The sequence below is a fragment of the Mus caroli genome, chromosome 9 (assembly GCF_900094665.2).
Source record: "Mus caroli chromosome 9, CAROLI_EIJ_v1.1, whole genome shotgun sequence".
In the NCBI taxonomy this organism is placed as follows: domain Eukaryota; kingdom Metazoa; phylum Chordata; class Mammalia; order Rodentia; family Muridae; genus Mus; species Mus caroli.
In genome coordinates, this window is record NC_034578.1 from 52,155,155 (window position 1) to 52,169,063 (window position 13,909).

The following is a 13,909-nucleotide window of genomic DNA, read 5'->3' on the forward strand; positions in this document are numbered from 1 at the left end:
GCTCAATGAACAGATATCATCCCCAAGAGATTATTTATTTTAATTTTTAGACTTGAAAATGTTTCTGTGTTGGGAGAAAGTTCTGGAACTAAGCCTTGCTCATTCTCTGGTCAGCAAGGTCTGGGATAGTGCTCCGTGTACTGTGAGTGCTCCATCAGTGTTCGTCCCTTAATTGGCACACACATCATCACACACCTGCTGGCCTTTGCTATCTATCCCCTGTAGCCTTGAACACTTTACTTTAAAATAGCTGGGAATCTACTGCCAGAACGAGCCAGCATGAGGACAGACAATGACGTTGGCTTGCCTGTGAGCTCAGGATCCCGTAGGTAATCAGCTACTATGTCTAGTTGGGGCTGTGCACTTTGGACCCTGGGAAGAGACAGTCACCAGTCTGTCCCTGGGAATTTGGGAGAAGGAAGCTGCCGACAGGGCTGTGTTCTTGTGATCCTTCTTAAAGGACACTTGCCACTTCACATACCTTTTTTTAGGAGAGGGAAGTTTGAGATGAGTTCCTCTGTGTGTCACCTTGGCTGTCCTGGAACTCACTTTGTAGAACAGGCTGGCCTTAGATTCACAGAGATCCACCTGCCTCTGACTCCCAAGTGCTGGAATTTAAAGGCATGTGCCACCACTACCTAGCACTCAAAGACTTTTTATTTTAATTTTATGTATGTGTATATCTCCGAGTTTTGGTTTGTGCGCGGCAGTGTAGTGCTCATGGAAGCCAGAAGAGGGCATCCAAGCTCCCGGAGCTGTGGGTGCTGAGGCCCTAACTGGTCTCCTCTGGAAGAGCAGTGTGTGTTCTTCCTCACTGAGTCATCTCTCCAGCTCTAGAATGCTCTTTTAAGAAAGCTGAAGGCGGGCTGGTGAGATGGCTCAGTGGGTAAGAGCACCCGACTGCTCTTCCAAAGGTCCAGAGTTCAAATCCCAGCAACCACATGGTGGCTAACAACCATCCATAACGAGATCTGGCGCCCTCTTTTGGAGTGTCTGAAGACAGCTACAGTGTACTTACATATAATAAATAAATCTTAAAAAAAAAAAAAAGAAAGCTGAAGGCTGTTTCCCCTTCTGCAGGGTTTCCCACTGTATAAGTCAGAGTTCTCTAGAGGAACAAAACAGATAGGATGAACCCACACTCACATACTCACACACACATTCAAACACACTCACACATTAACAGTCACACACACTCACACATAATCACATAATCACATATTCACACACATACGTTCACATATATACATTCACACACACACACACACACACACACACACACAATCACTCACACGTTCACATACATTCACTCACCCGAAGAAGCAAGCTCTAATAGTAGGAAGGAGTGACTTAGCATCAGGACAAATGAACTCCTAAGTGAGAGAGAGGGCAAGCAGGCAGTCAGCAAAAGCTTCCTTCTCCCACGCCCTTTTATGTGGGCTGCCACCTGGAGGTGTGGTCCAGATTTAGGGTGGGGCTTCCCACCTCAAATGATCCATTAAAGAGAAATCCCTCAGCTGTGGCCAGGTGCTAGGGTTTTGGTTAATTCCAGGTGGGGTCAGGTTGACAGCCGCCACACCCACATTCCTTTTTATTGCTGTGTACTTGGACCCAGATCAGGACCTTCCTCTCACCACTCTCACTTAACTTTTAACCCCAAAGAAAACGTGTCCAAAATCCACATCCCCCAGGGGTCATCTCAGCTCACTCCAGATACCACTCACTCCCAACCCCACCATGGCTGAAGCCATGGGCTGCGAACTGGGGGGGTGTTGCCCGACTCGCTCAGGAAGCCTCGAGCCAGTAGTCTTCCTTTGCCAGGAGCAGTTACCTTTTTAAAAACTGTGCACAAAGCCAATGTATATACTAACAGCTGCATCTTCCCCTATCCACTGTGATCTCCAAATTGCTCTTGGGGAAGAAAGAGGCTGATTTGATTCCCCAAGAGCTGGGTCTCAAGCCACAGACAGAGCAGAAGGCTGCTGCCCCTGGACCAGATTTAAAGCTGGGGACTCTGCCTCTCTCTTTCTGCCACCTCACGGAAGTCATCCTTTTCTCCCTTGAGACAAATGATCTGGACTTGATGGAGAGAGGGTGAGGTAGAAGAAGGACCCAGGGATTTACCTGCATCCTTAACCTCAGCTCCTGCACTCACGTGGGGAGGAGCCTGGCTTATGATAATTACGTCATGAATCATCTTTAAAGGCGTAGCCAAGACTCTGCCCTGCCCTGCTGATCTTGCTAGTCCTGAGGGCAGCCAGGCTGCAATGAAAGAGACTAACACCCTTCGGCCCCTTTGAGGAAGCAGCAGTCTGGGCTGGGAATGAAGTCCACTTCTCTCAGAGCTTGCTGCTCTGCAATGAAGTGTCCTGCTGGGGATTTGCAGCAGCCCTGCTTAAACAGCAGAGTGTAGGCCTTGGACCCAGAATCTAGTATCCTGGGTCTCCCTGGGGGTCCAGGAATCTGGTGTTGTAAATAAACATGAAGTGGGGTCACTGCACATTGAGATGTGCTAGGTCTTGGGGATGGTGAGCCAGGCCCTTTGGCCCATGCCTAGGAGCTTTCAGCATAGGTATCTGCAGAGGGAAGGAAGCCACGGGCCATGAGCCAGTGCGTAGGCTATTGAGGAGCTGGGTTCTCACTCTGGCTTTGACCTCCACTGCCAGAAGCAGCTGACTCTGGGCATTGCTTGCTGGAATGTGTCCTGAGCCCTTGTCTTTGCAGCTATCTTTGCTGCAGTTTCTGCTAGCCTAGGAAAGCAAGTCTCCAGTTAGTGGTCTGGAACTGAGAGCAGAGTTGGAAGTCAGATGCACAAATGGGCCACCAAGGAGGTCAGGCAGGTGCTGGCACCTGAACTGCTCCACCTGCTTCTCTGGTACCACAGAGGCCTTCAAAGCTAGAGGACCACATCCTCTCTGGGGTATCAGGGCCCCAGGGGCTGACCTCTTCTCCCCTGCTCTCCCATCACTCCTGGTCACACCCTCCCCCTCTCCTTAACCTACATTCTATAGGAAGTTCAGCTAAGACAAGTTTTATTTTATTTTACTTAGAGACAGGGGCTCTCACTTTGTAGCCCTTGCTCACGATGTAGAGCAGGCTGGCCCGGAATTCGCAGGGATCCACCTGCCTCCATTTCCAGAGATCTGGGATTAAAGGTGTGTCCAATGCACCCCCAGCCTTGCTTTTGAGGAAGTATAGCAGTTCTTTTTGTCTTAGGAGTGAAATTCATAGACACAGAAAATGGACCGGAGGTGGTGAGGGGCATGGTGTCACTACTGAACAGTGCAGTTCTCATATGTCATACATGAGGAGTGCCTCAGCACCTGGCTCTCATCTGCACAGCCTAGATAGCAGGGGCTACTCTCAGCAGTGTCGAAAACTCTGTCATCTAACCCACCTCTTCAGCAGAAGAGAAAAGTCATATCCAGGGAAGAGAGAGGCTTGAATTGCTCAAAGACCCAGTCTCAGCCATTATTGTGTGTGATCTTAAGAGATGTGGGAACGCTCACCCAACCCAGAACACTTCCTACCCCTCGTAGTCAAGGCCAAAGAACAGGTTTTGTTGAGTAAGGGAATTAAGGCCTATGTGTGGGCTTGGAGCAGGTGAAGACCTAGCAGGCTTCCGTCTCTCTCTCTTCATCCTTTCTTCACTGAAAGAAGGCACGGCCATGCCTACCTATGCAGCACACTCTAGAGGAGGGAGAAAGTAAAATAAACAGAGCCAAGTCTGTTCAAGGGAGCAGCTCCCAAATGGTCCACAGTGCTTCTTATCAGCCATTGGGCAGAACACACACACACACACACACACACACACACCAAGCCCAGGGAAAGCTAGGAAATGTAGTCTTTCACCCTGTGGCCATGCCTGAAGACTTAGGGCAGGACAGAGAGACATGGAGAGCATCAACAGTCACCCCTTGCCATGGTGCAGGCACCAGGTAACAGGCAAGACTCAGCACATTCGTGAGAGGAGGGGCAAGAGATGCTGCTGAAGAGGAGTGCAGGGCCTTGGATGTCATTTGCTCTAAAGAATTTTTAGTGTATTCTATATGTGCTGATGGGCTTTGAATGAGCCTGGCATACAGGATACTGAGGGGGTAGCACACAGTGGAGGGGCTGAGCCTGAGGACAAGGCACCACAGAGAGCAAGGCCGCCACTGTCCTGGAACTGGACGCTGGTAGTGGGAAAGGGGATGGTGTATAGACTGGGTTGACACAGGGAATGGTGAAGAACTCACTGTACTTGTTACAGAGCATGGAAACAGTTCCAGATCCGAGCTCTGGAACCTTCCTGGGAGAGAGAACAATAACCACTTTTTCCTTTTAAACTTGTCCTCAGACTGTCCTACGGATCGTGGTACTGGGGATCTGGGATTACATCGAAAACAAAATAGAGGTATGACCACTTTCTGTCTCCAGATCCTAGAAGCTGGGAAATGTTGTCTCATCTGCCACAAGAGCCCAGCTCTGTCCGGCATGCACCTGACCACAGGGGTGCCACTTGGGGGTGGTGGGGGAGGGGGAGGCTGGGAGGGGGCAGACCCTGGCATTTTCCAACTGACGAATTTTCTTTAAAACTTGCCTTGAGATTTACAGAATGTCTACAGTTAAAGTTGAATCAACTTGAAAAGCCTTTGAGATGTACTTTAAAACAAATACATCTACTTGACTCACCCAGCCATGGGGCACTGGTCAGGGAAGCCATAGACTTTTCTTAGCCTGGTGTGCACTCTGCTCCATGGAGATGTGGCTGCCGTGTGCGGGAGGCCCACCTGCAACCAGTGATTTATGCAGTGGTCTGAGGCCAGGCTGAGCTTAGATATCCAGTGTCGGCTGTTTTCCTTCCTCTCCCCTGACTGTATTTTAGTCTCTCTGGGCCCAAACCTGGGAGCCTACACAGAGGTCCTGGCCTCAGAAAGGCTCACACAAGGCTCCGGCAAGCACAGAGAAAGTCAGAGCCCAAGGCTTAATCATGAGAACTGCATCCCTCCTCTACCTGTCTTGCCCTCTTGCTGCGTTAAAGACTCTGCACTTGTGAGAGGTGACACACTGGCCCTGGCTTCTTGCCATCCACAGATAAAGAGTCCCCTGCAAGCCATCAGCTCCCATCCTGTCAATGAAAGAGTCACCTCAGACTCTGACCAGGGTCTAGGATGTGGGATACAGTCCTAAGGTTGTCTAAACTAAGAGCTATATATAGGAGGGCTGAGGTCGTGAGAAGAATGAAGAATACTTGATCATGTCCAGGAGGAAGAGGCCTCCTCAGAGAGAAAGAGCAGGCAGCTGGAGATGGGGTGAACTTCTGGGAGGCACAGGCTACCTGGAGAAGGTGGCCTTCCTGGCTGCTCTCCAGCCTGACTGATCTGGAACACTGAAGTACACCCCTCCCTCAGGTGTTTGACGGGGCTGTGATCATCCTGTCCTTGGCCCCGATGGTGGCATCCACTGTGGCTAACGGACCCAGGAGCCCCTGGGATGCCATCAGCCTCATCATCATGTTCCGAATCTGGCGGGTGAAGAGGGTCATTGATGGTGAGTAGCCTGGGGAGGGGCGGTGAGGAGGCAGAAGCTGGAGGCTGTCCACTTGAGAAAGTATGACTCAAGGTGGTACTGTCAGTGTGGGGTGGGGGCTCAGTGTGGGGTTGGGGGTCAGTGTGAGGTGGGGGTGACCCATAACATTGAGAAAGCCAAGCCTACCCTGTCTCTTCAGCATGGTATTCTGAAACTACCCACACAGTCATGTGTCATACTTACCCATGAGTGCACCACTTCCCAGCCCATGCAGCTATTTATTTGGTGGGGGTGGGACAGTGTTGGGTTTTTTTGTTTTTTGTTTTTGAGACAGAGTCTCACTATGTAGCCTTGGCTTTCCTGGCACTTGCTGTGTAGACCACACAGCCTTCAATTTACAGAGATCCACTTGCCTCTGCCTCCCAAGTGAGTGCTGGGATTAAAGGGGGAATTAAAGGCATGCACCAGCACACCAAGCTCTGATGGAACTGCGTATTGTATGCAAGCAAGGCCAGTCTTCCCATAAGACTAGAAATCTCAGCCCTGAAGAACAGGGTCATAAAACTGGGACATGGTAAGGAAGGCAATGACCCAGGGAGGACCTCTGGGGTCATCTGGGGGGAAATGAGAGAAGACCCAAGGCACTGGGCTCCCAAAAGTGGCCCTCAGATGTAAAGGACATTACAGGGAGGCTCACCTCTCAGAGCTAACAGGATGGGCTGTCTTCCTCTCCAAAGAGGAGGTGCCTAATGATTCCTAGGGACCACCATGCCCTCTCCTTACTCCCAGAGGCACCTCAGAGGACTGTCAGAACACAGTTTAAAACCACTGTGATAGATGTTAAGGTTCTTTCAAGTCCTGAATTTTGGCTGCAATGACAGAGTTCTCCCGATAGCATTAGCTTGACAGGTATAAGGCAGGAGGGATGACTTCCTGGGTCTTCTGCCTGTGGGAGGGCAGCCTCTCACCTCCCACTTGTGAACACGAGGACAGCCATTGCTTCATTCCCAAGTTTGGTTGTGTTTGTGTCTGTCATTACATTGCAGCATCTGCACTGAACTAGAATGTGGGGGTCCATGGCTTAGGAAGGAGGGCGTGAGGAGCTCATCCAACACATTCTCCTCATGACAGATGGAGAAACTGAGTCAAAGAATAGAGGCTCACACTGGAAATGGTGCTCAGAACCATGATTGAAGCCCAGCTCTCTCTCTCTCTCTCTCTCTCTCTCTCTCTCTCTCTGTCTCTCTGTCTCTCTGTCTCTCTCTCTGTCTCTCTCTCTCTCTCTCTCTCTCTCTCAATCTCTCTCTCATATACACACACACCATGCACGTACCATGTACATACCACACACAGAGACTATGCACACCACACACTACACACACAACATGCACATACCACCTACATATCACACACACACACACACACACACACACACACACACACACACACCATGTTGTATACACCACACACCACATATATACCACTCACGAACACAGAAGCACATACAACACACATACCACACTATACACACACTGCACATACCATATACACATCACACACACACACACACACACACACACACACACATACACACACACACACATACACACTACCTCAGTGCTTCTTTTGGCTGCTTGATTCGCCTCTCCTACTCAGGATTCTATTCTGGACTCTGTCCGGTCAGAACATCTTCCTCAGGGCAGGAAGCTGCCTTTCGATCCTGGCAGCTGTGGACAGCTGCACATTGCTTACTAGTAGAGGCTGACAGCTCCCTTTGAACCTTCTCCTCAGATCACACTTGGGAACTAAGGAGTGCTAATTTGCCATTCTCACCTTGGGTGTGAACTGGTCTCAGGAACAGCCTAGGCAAGGCAGTTAGGGACAGCAGTTAGGGACAGGCTGTAGGTGCTCACTCTGTCCTTCTCAGCAAGAGCATGTAGAGAGGTCTAGAGTACAGTGACAAGAGACACACGTGACCTGTGACTGTTCGGTCTGAAAAACCCAAAAGGATTTTGAAAGGTGTGAGACCCTAGGGGGTAAAGTGCAGAGGTCAAGGTGGTCTGGAGTTGACTCTGAAACATCTGTGGATTCTAGAGCTGCTAAGCCCAGGAACCCCAAGGGAGGGGCTTATGCAGCTACTGCTATCTGAGAAATCATGGGGATCCCACACCCAAAGCCCCAGCTTTCTTTCAGCATCTCCCTCTCTGTCGGAAGCAGGATAATCTATAACAGAAACCCAGGGTATCCTTGACCTACACACAGCACAAGCTTCCTATAAAAAACAAACAAACCAGAAATCTGCAGGAAGTGACAGATGTTACTCACTACCTACAAGTGACATGGCACTTGCTCTCAGTACTGAGAACACTTTCTATCTTGTTGCTTTGCTGCATAGAACCTACATTCTCAGAGTTACTTCATGGTTCAAGATGGCGGTACCAGTGCCAGTTACAACTCTTCTTCATACCCAGGAATGACGAAGGAAGAAAATATAAAACTAAAGGGGACTCCCCACAAACCAGTGTCAGTCTGTCTATCATGTCTGTCTGTCTGTCTATCTGTCTGTCTGCCTGCCTGTCTGTCTGTCTATCATCCACCCATCCATCCATCCATCCATCCATCCATCCATCCATCCATCCATTTATCCATCCATACATCCTTTATCATCTAGTCATCTATCTACATACCTACCTACTGCCTACCTCAGAAATAGCCTTTATTAGTGGATTATCTCCAGAAACAAAAAGGCTACATTTTAGTTACACCCTATGTCCACAGGCTCTGAGATCCCCAACTCTGCCACAATTTGTTTTATGAATACCTGTAACTATAACAGAAACTAGGATATAGTCATTTTTTCTTGGCAGTTGTACCAACACTCAAAAACTCCAGGGCTCTGTCACTATGGAAAAGAAGGAACTGAATTTGGGTTATGGTCTCTCTGTGCTTTCTGGATGCTTTTGGGTTCCCGCCCTCACCCCACATGCCCACAAACTGAGTCTGGGCTTTGAGGCTGTTGATGAATTCTGGGCTTGCCTCTCTGCAGTCCAAGCCTAGCTGCTGACCAGCAATTCACATGGCTTCCTCTGTCTTCCAGCCTATGTCCTGCCAGTCAAGTTGGAGATGGAGATGGTCACCCAGCAGTATGAGAAGGCCAAGGCCATCCAAGATGAGCAGCTGGAGAGGCTGACGCAAATCTGTCAAGAGCAAGGGGTAACACTTTCAGATCTGATCACCTCTGTCCAGGCCTTGCTGAGGATCCTGTAATGTCAGGCTGCCAGAGCTTGGGGACTGCAGTCAAAGAGTGTCCTCAGCCCCTGAAGACAGACCTCCCTCAGCTCCCATCAGCCCCCTACGTCCCACTCACTGCAGAGCTCAGTAAATGTGCGCTCAGTGGTCCCTTTGACTCCTCAGCCACAGACGCCCAAAGCTGATAAGTATGGAAAGCTGGGGACTGCCATCACAAATTGATCCTTGGAAGTGTCTCCACAGGATGGTGCTCATGTGCACTCCTGCAAGCACACAGTCGTGCAGCCCCTGAACGACTCTTCTCATTCTCTCACTGTGTACCCAGCCTGGTCATCAGGGGCCTGCTCTGGCTGGACTTGTGCTAGGCACCAGATCCCCATTCTAGATGGGACACGGGCCAGTTCTCTCCTCATGGGAGCTCTTGGGGAAATGCATTTGGTGGTCAAAGCATATACGAAGGCAGTCTGGTGCCATGCATGCCCCACAGGGACCCTATAGGCCCTGGTCAGGGGAGGTTTGCAGAGAACTTGACCTGAGCAGAGCCATTTGGGAGAAGATCAGGCAGGAGACCTAGCATGAGAGTAGGGCTGAGCTGGGCTGCAGAGCCCATGCCCCTTGTGAGCTAGGGAAAGCTGCAGGAGGGTAGGAGGGCTTGGAGGGGCTCTGGGCTGACCAAGGCACCTGGGGAAAAGGGGAAGTGTCTCTGTGGAAGTGTTAATCTTTCATGGATCTTTCTGGCTGCTTCTGGAGAATGGGTGGGAGGGGACAGGTGGGGACAGAAAGCCAGAGCAATAGCAATCACCCGGGTGACAGCAGACCTGGGTTTAGGCTGGGAGTCTGGGAAACTGAGATGGGAAAGCTGGAAGTGTTACCTAGAAATCAAATCAGAGCGGATCAAGGAGCTTTTGGTTCCCCGTACAACAGGATGACACCACTGTTGGTGACAGCTTATGAGGTTCAGCACAACACTGTGTTGCTCCTAAACTTACCGATGCCCAGCAGAGAGCACAGCCCAACCACCAGCCACCATCAACCATGCATGTGCTTCATGGGCAGGAGCAAACCCTAATGGCCAACTCCAATATCCTATACCACGTGCCTTGTGTCCTGTGCAGTACAGGTTCAAGTCACTGCCCACATGTAGGCTCCTCACTCGGGATCTTGCGATGGGAACTTCCTCAGAGTCTGCATGGGAAAGAACAATAAATAAAGAAGATCCATGCTAGGTAGTGACATCTGGAAAAGAGATGAACAGAAACGAACTGTTGTTTTAATTTAAAAAAGCACCTGAAACCTGTCATCTTAGCTAAGACTGCCGAGAGGGCTCCCTGTGGGCCGGGTAGGGGGTGGTCTGGTGGAGGAGGACTCAGCTTCTGCTGAGAGAGCAGAAAGCAGTCCACTGCTCGCCAAAGCTGGAGCCCACTCCCCAGAGGCCAGAGACAGCACCCCGTTGGTAGTATGAGCCGAGGTTTGAGACCTGACCAGACAACAGATACCCTGAAGGGGATGTATCCGAGCCATGATTCTGTTATGGCAGGGTGTGGGATGGCCAAGAATGGCCTTAGGAAGAGACGGTTCCAAGCCAGCCCTGTTGCTTAGTGGCTTTGTGTCTTGGGTGCTGATAGAACCTTGGTTTTGTTACTCTGAAAAATGGAGGTAGTGATGAAATCCTCAGAGGATGGTTATGAGATTTCAATACTGTCTAACGGTGGCTCACTCAAACTGCCCGCTCACTCATTCACACATACCTGCCTTAGAAATAAACCCGAGTCATAACTTGCTGACGGACCCGTCTTAAGCCAGGACAGATCTAGGTATCTCACACTTCTCTCCCATCCCACCTTGTTGAGAACCATTCCTTACGTGTTTTCTGTGACAGCAGGATAGCTGTGATCTAGTCTAGGATATGGCAGGCAAGAAAACAGAGGTCCACAGAAAGGGAGTGTCACACAGCAGTCTGAGGATATGCCAGTCTCCACACATACACATTCAAACACACACACACACACACACACACACACACACACACACACACACACCACATGAGTGTCACCTTTTTATTCCTCAGAATCCTGTGAGGAAAGGAAAAAAATAAAAGCCTTGGGTGGGGAGGACACACAGCAATCCGTTCTTGCTTCTGTGCCCTGGCCAGCTCTTTGCATTGGCTGCTGCAACTGTGGTATACATGGATCTCACCGTCCTCGAGACTGCAAGTCTCTTCTTGCTGGTTTTATTCCCTGATGGGACTACAGCCAGAGTTCTAATGCCTGTGATGGACAAATGGATGCCAGAGGAAGTGGCTGGTGGCTGTCATCCAGGGAGGCATTGTGGACAGACACCCCTCTGTCTTCCGTCTCTCTCTGTCTCTCTGTCTCCCTCTCTTTCTCTCTTCACCCTGGGTGTATCAATGGCACATTAGATTAGTGGTTCAGTCGATGTGGTATTATGCTCTTCTGAGTCATCTTACAAGCCACTTCTGAGATTTCAGGCTTGTTGATGCCCAGGCTCTTGCTGTAATTCAGAAACACACCCCAGAGCCCCATCCTGCCTGCTCTTTGCCCTTCAGGCCTTGTAACATACTTGGCCCAAACTGGTACAGCCTGGCACACTTGGGAGTTAGTGTTTACCTCTGTTGGGTCCCATGGGGATGGGAAAGAGTGGGAAGTTCCTTCCCCAGCCTTGAGAGTCTGGGAAAATACTGAGGGTCTAGGATCACTGAGGGGTGACTCGAAGCCAGAGGAGCCCTGTGGTGCCTGTGTACCCCTTAGTACAGTTTAGATCCTGGACACACCCAGTTCCCAAAAACAGCACCCAATGGATAGCTGAAATTTTGCTTCTAGGAGTTGCCAGCAAGCTGGTTCCAACCTTTGCTCCACCAGCAACTCCTTGCTCCTCCCCAGCCCCTGGGTGTCAGATACTTTATTGAAAAGATAAAGGCAAGAGAGTTGTTACTGCATAGGTGATGTAAAGAAGCCGTTTAATTGAATAACTTGTATGGAGACTCTTGATATATAAGGTGGTACAAATACTGTTCAATGGACTTCTATCATGGCCATTATTTCCATGGCTTTTGACTCTGACAGTCAAGATTAGCAGCTCAAGATTTGTTAACCCCCTCTACAGATGGGAAGACTGAGGTTTCCACAGGCTGCCCCTTACCTGGGTGCAGTTTCTGATGAAACAGAGCCCAGATTTCATTTCTGTGTACTGAAATAGGGTGTCCACACGAGGCACAGCTAGTCATGGTAGGTACCATCAGCTGCTGCATTAGACTTCAAGGATGGGGGCAGGGAGATGCTAAAGTGCTTGTTATGAATGCTTGAGGGTCCGAGTTCAGACTCCCAGCACCTATATGCAGAGCTGTGTTTGCGGTGCATGCCTGTCCTCTCAGTGCTAGGGAAGTAGATTCCTAGCTAAACCAGTGAGCTGGATCCAGGTCCAGTATAAGTATCAGATCCTGTATCAGTAGAGAGAGTAGAGAGAGCTTGGGAAAGACATCCAACGCCGACCTCTGACCTCTGTATGCACTGCACCTAACACACCCATATACATGTGTGAATGCATATTATATATGCACACAGAGAATTCCCAAGACTTAACACATAAAGAGTGTGTTTGTCAACCTTATAATTACCAGAGCAGGTTGCAGTGGACAGAGCCTAGGGAACTGTCTGTTTCACGGTCACTCTGGCCCCCAGGCTCCTTCCATTGTGTGGCTCCTCTGGGTCTTCTCTAGCCAGCAGTGCAGAAGAAGAGACTGGAAAACTGGCCACGAGGCTTTATTTGACAAGTCTGGAAGTGGTGATATTGCTTCTGTCCTTATTTCACCGGCAAGTCTTACACAGCTCAAAGATATTAGATGTTGATACTAGTGACCGGTGTTCCCCGAAGAGAAAGAGTCACACTATACAGTCACCTAGCCCAAAGAAATGAGGCTTGTGGGTCCATGACCCTTTTGTATAGTTGGAGGCACAGTTTCATTCACCCAAATCCTCCCTGGCTGGTTTCCCCAAGAAAAAAATAAGACTTTCCACCCAAGAAGCTCTCTGCATTTCCAAGGCAGAAAAGGTAGAAGGATGCAGCACCCCAGTGCCCAGGTGCAGGAGCTAGGGCAGGCTCTGTGGGTGCAGGGGTACCAATGGACGCCATCTCCTCATCCTAGCCTCGCTCTGGACCTGGAGCTGAGAACCCTGAGGAAAGATCACAGTTTGTACAAACGGCTGCCCTTTGAGGCTGTGCCCAGAGCTCAGAGAGTGGGCCAAAGGGCAGGAATAACAGGAAGCATATTTTATTCTGCTTCAGCAGCCGCTCAGTCCAAAGAGTCCCTTCCTTCCCTGCAGACATCTTAAGCCCCACCTTTTCGGCACAATGGCCTCTGATACCTGGATTTTTCAAAATTTCCACCAAGGAAAGTAAAGTTGTTGTTGTTGTTATTTTTAACATGGGAAGTGGTTTGTAAAACAGCTGATAGCTTTAGTGACAAGCCTATTTAGCTGATAAAATTAGCCATCAGAGAAATAACATATGTTATCCTTTGACTATAATTTAAATTTATGGCCATCTACCTGTCATCTCCACAGTGGATGGAAAGGGGCCAAGGTCAGCCTCAGCCTCACCCTGCTCCTAAATCATGAGTTTGCAACCGTCTCCTGATTTTTATTGTTACCAACAACGGTGAGAGTAATGGAGATAAACACTGGATGCCATCCCAGCAGCAGATGGCTCTGAGGGTCAGGCAGCCTGTGCAGACAGCACTGACAGAACCGAGCCAAATTATCGCTATTGCATTAGATGCCATCGAGCCGCTGGCCACAGTGTGCATTGATCAGGTTGCAGCCCATGTGAGTTGGACTCTGTGGCCAACCCATTAAAGGCCGGGAAGGCTGGGTGTGGCTGCCTGAGCTGGGCCTGGCTCGCTCCAGTAATGTACAGACTGGGGCTCTCCGTGGGCCCCTGCTGCTCAGGCTGGGTTATTAGATTAGAAATTGTTGCTTCGATTGTTTTCCTAGCGTAGGGATGGGCTTCTGTGTGATGTTTGCTAGGGGAAGATCTGCTTTACTCTGTCATCAGAGGCACTGTGCGCCTGCCTTTGTCAGAGGCCAGGCTTTTGTGAGCTCTGGAGATTGTCGGGGACTTGGTTTTTCTACTG

The 13,909-nt window shown here is 49.9% G+C and overlaps 1 protein-coding gene across 3 annotated transcripts in view; it reads left to right on the forward strand.

Annotated features, from left to right (window-relative positions):
- Tmem266 (transmembrane protein 266) overlaps window positions 1-13,909 on the forward strand; it is a 112,919-nt gene that overhangs the window by 85,044 nt on the left and 13,966 nt on the right. For all 3 annotated transcript variants that reach the window (XM_021173267.2, XM_029481173.1, XM_029481172.1), the window contains 3 exons: window positions 4,340-4,396; window positions 5,394-5,532; window positions 8,609-8,724. In XM_021173267.2, the coding sequence (XP_021028926.1) occupies window positions 4,340-4,396; window positions 5,394-5,532; window positions 8,609-8,724 (312 nt within the window). The remainder of the gene's footprint in view (window positions 1-4,339; window positions 4,397-5,393; window positions 5,533-8,608; window positions 8,725-13,909) is intronic.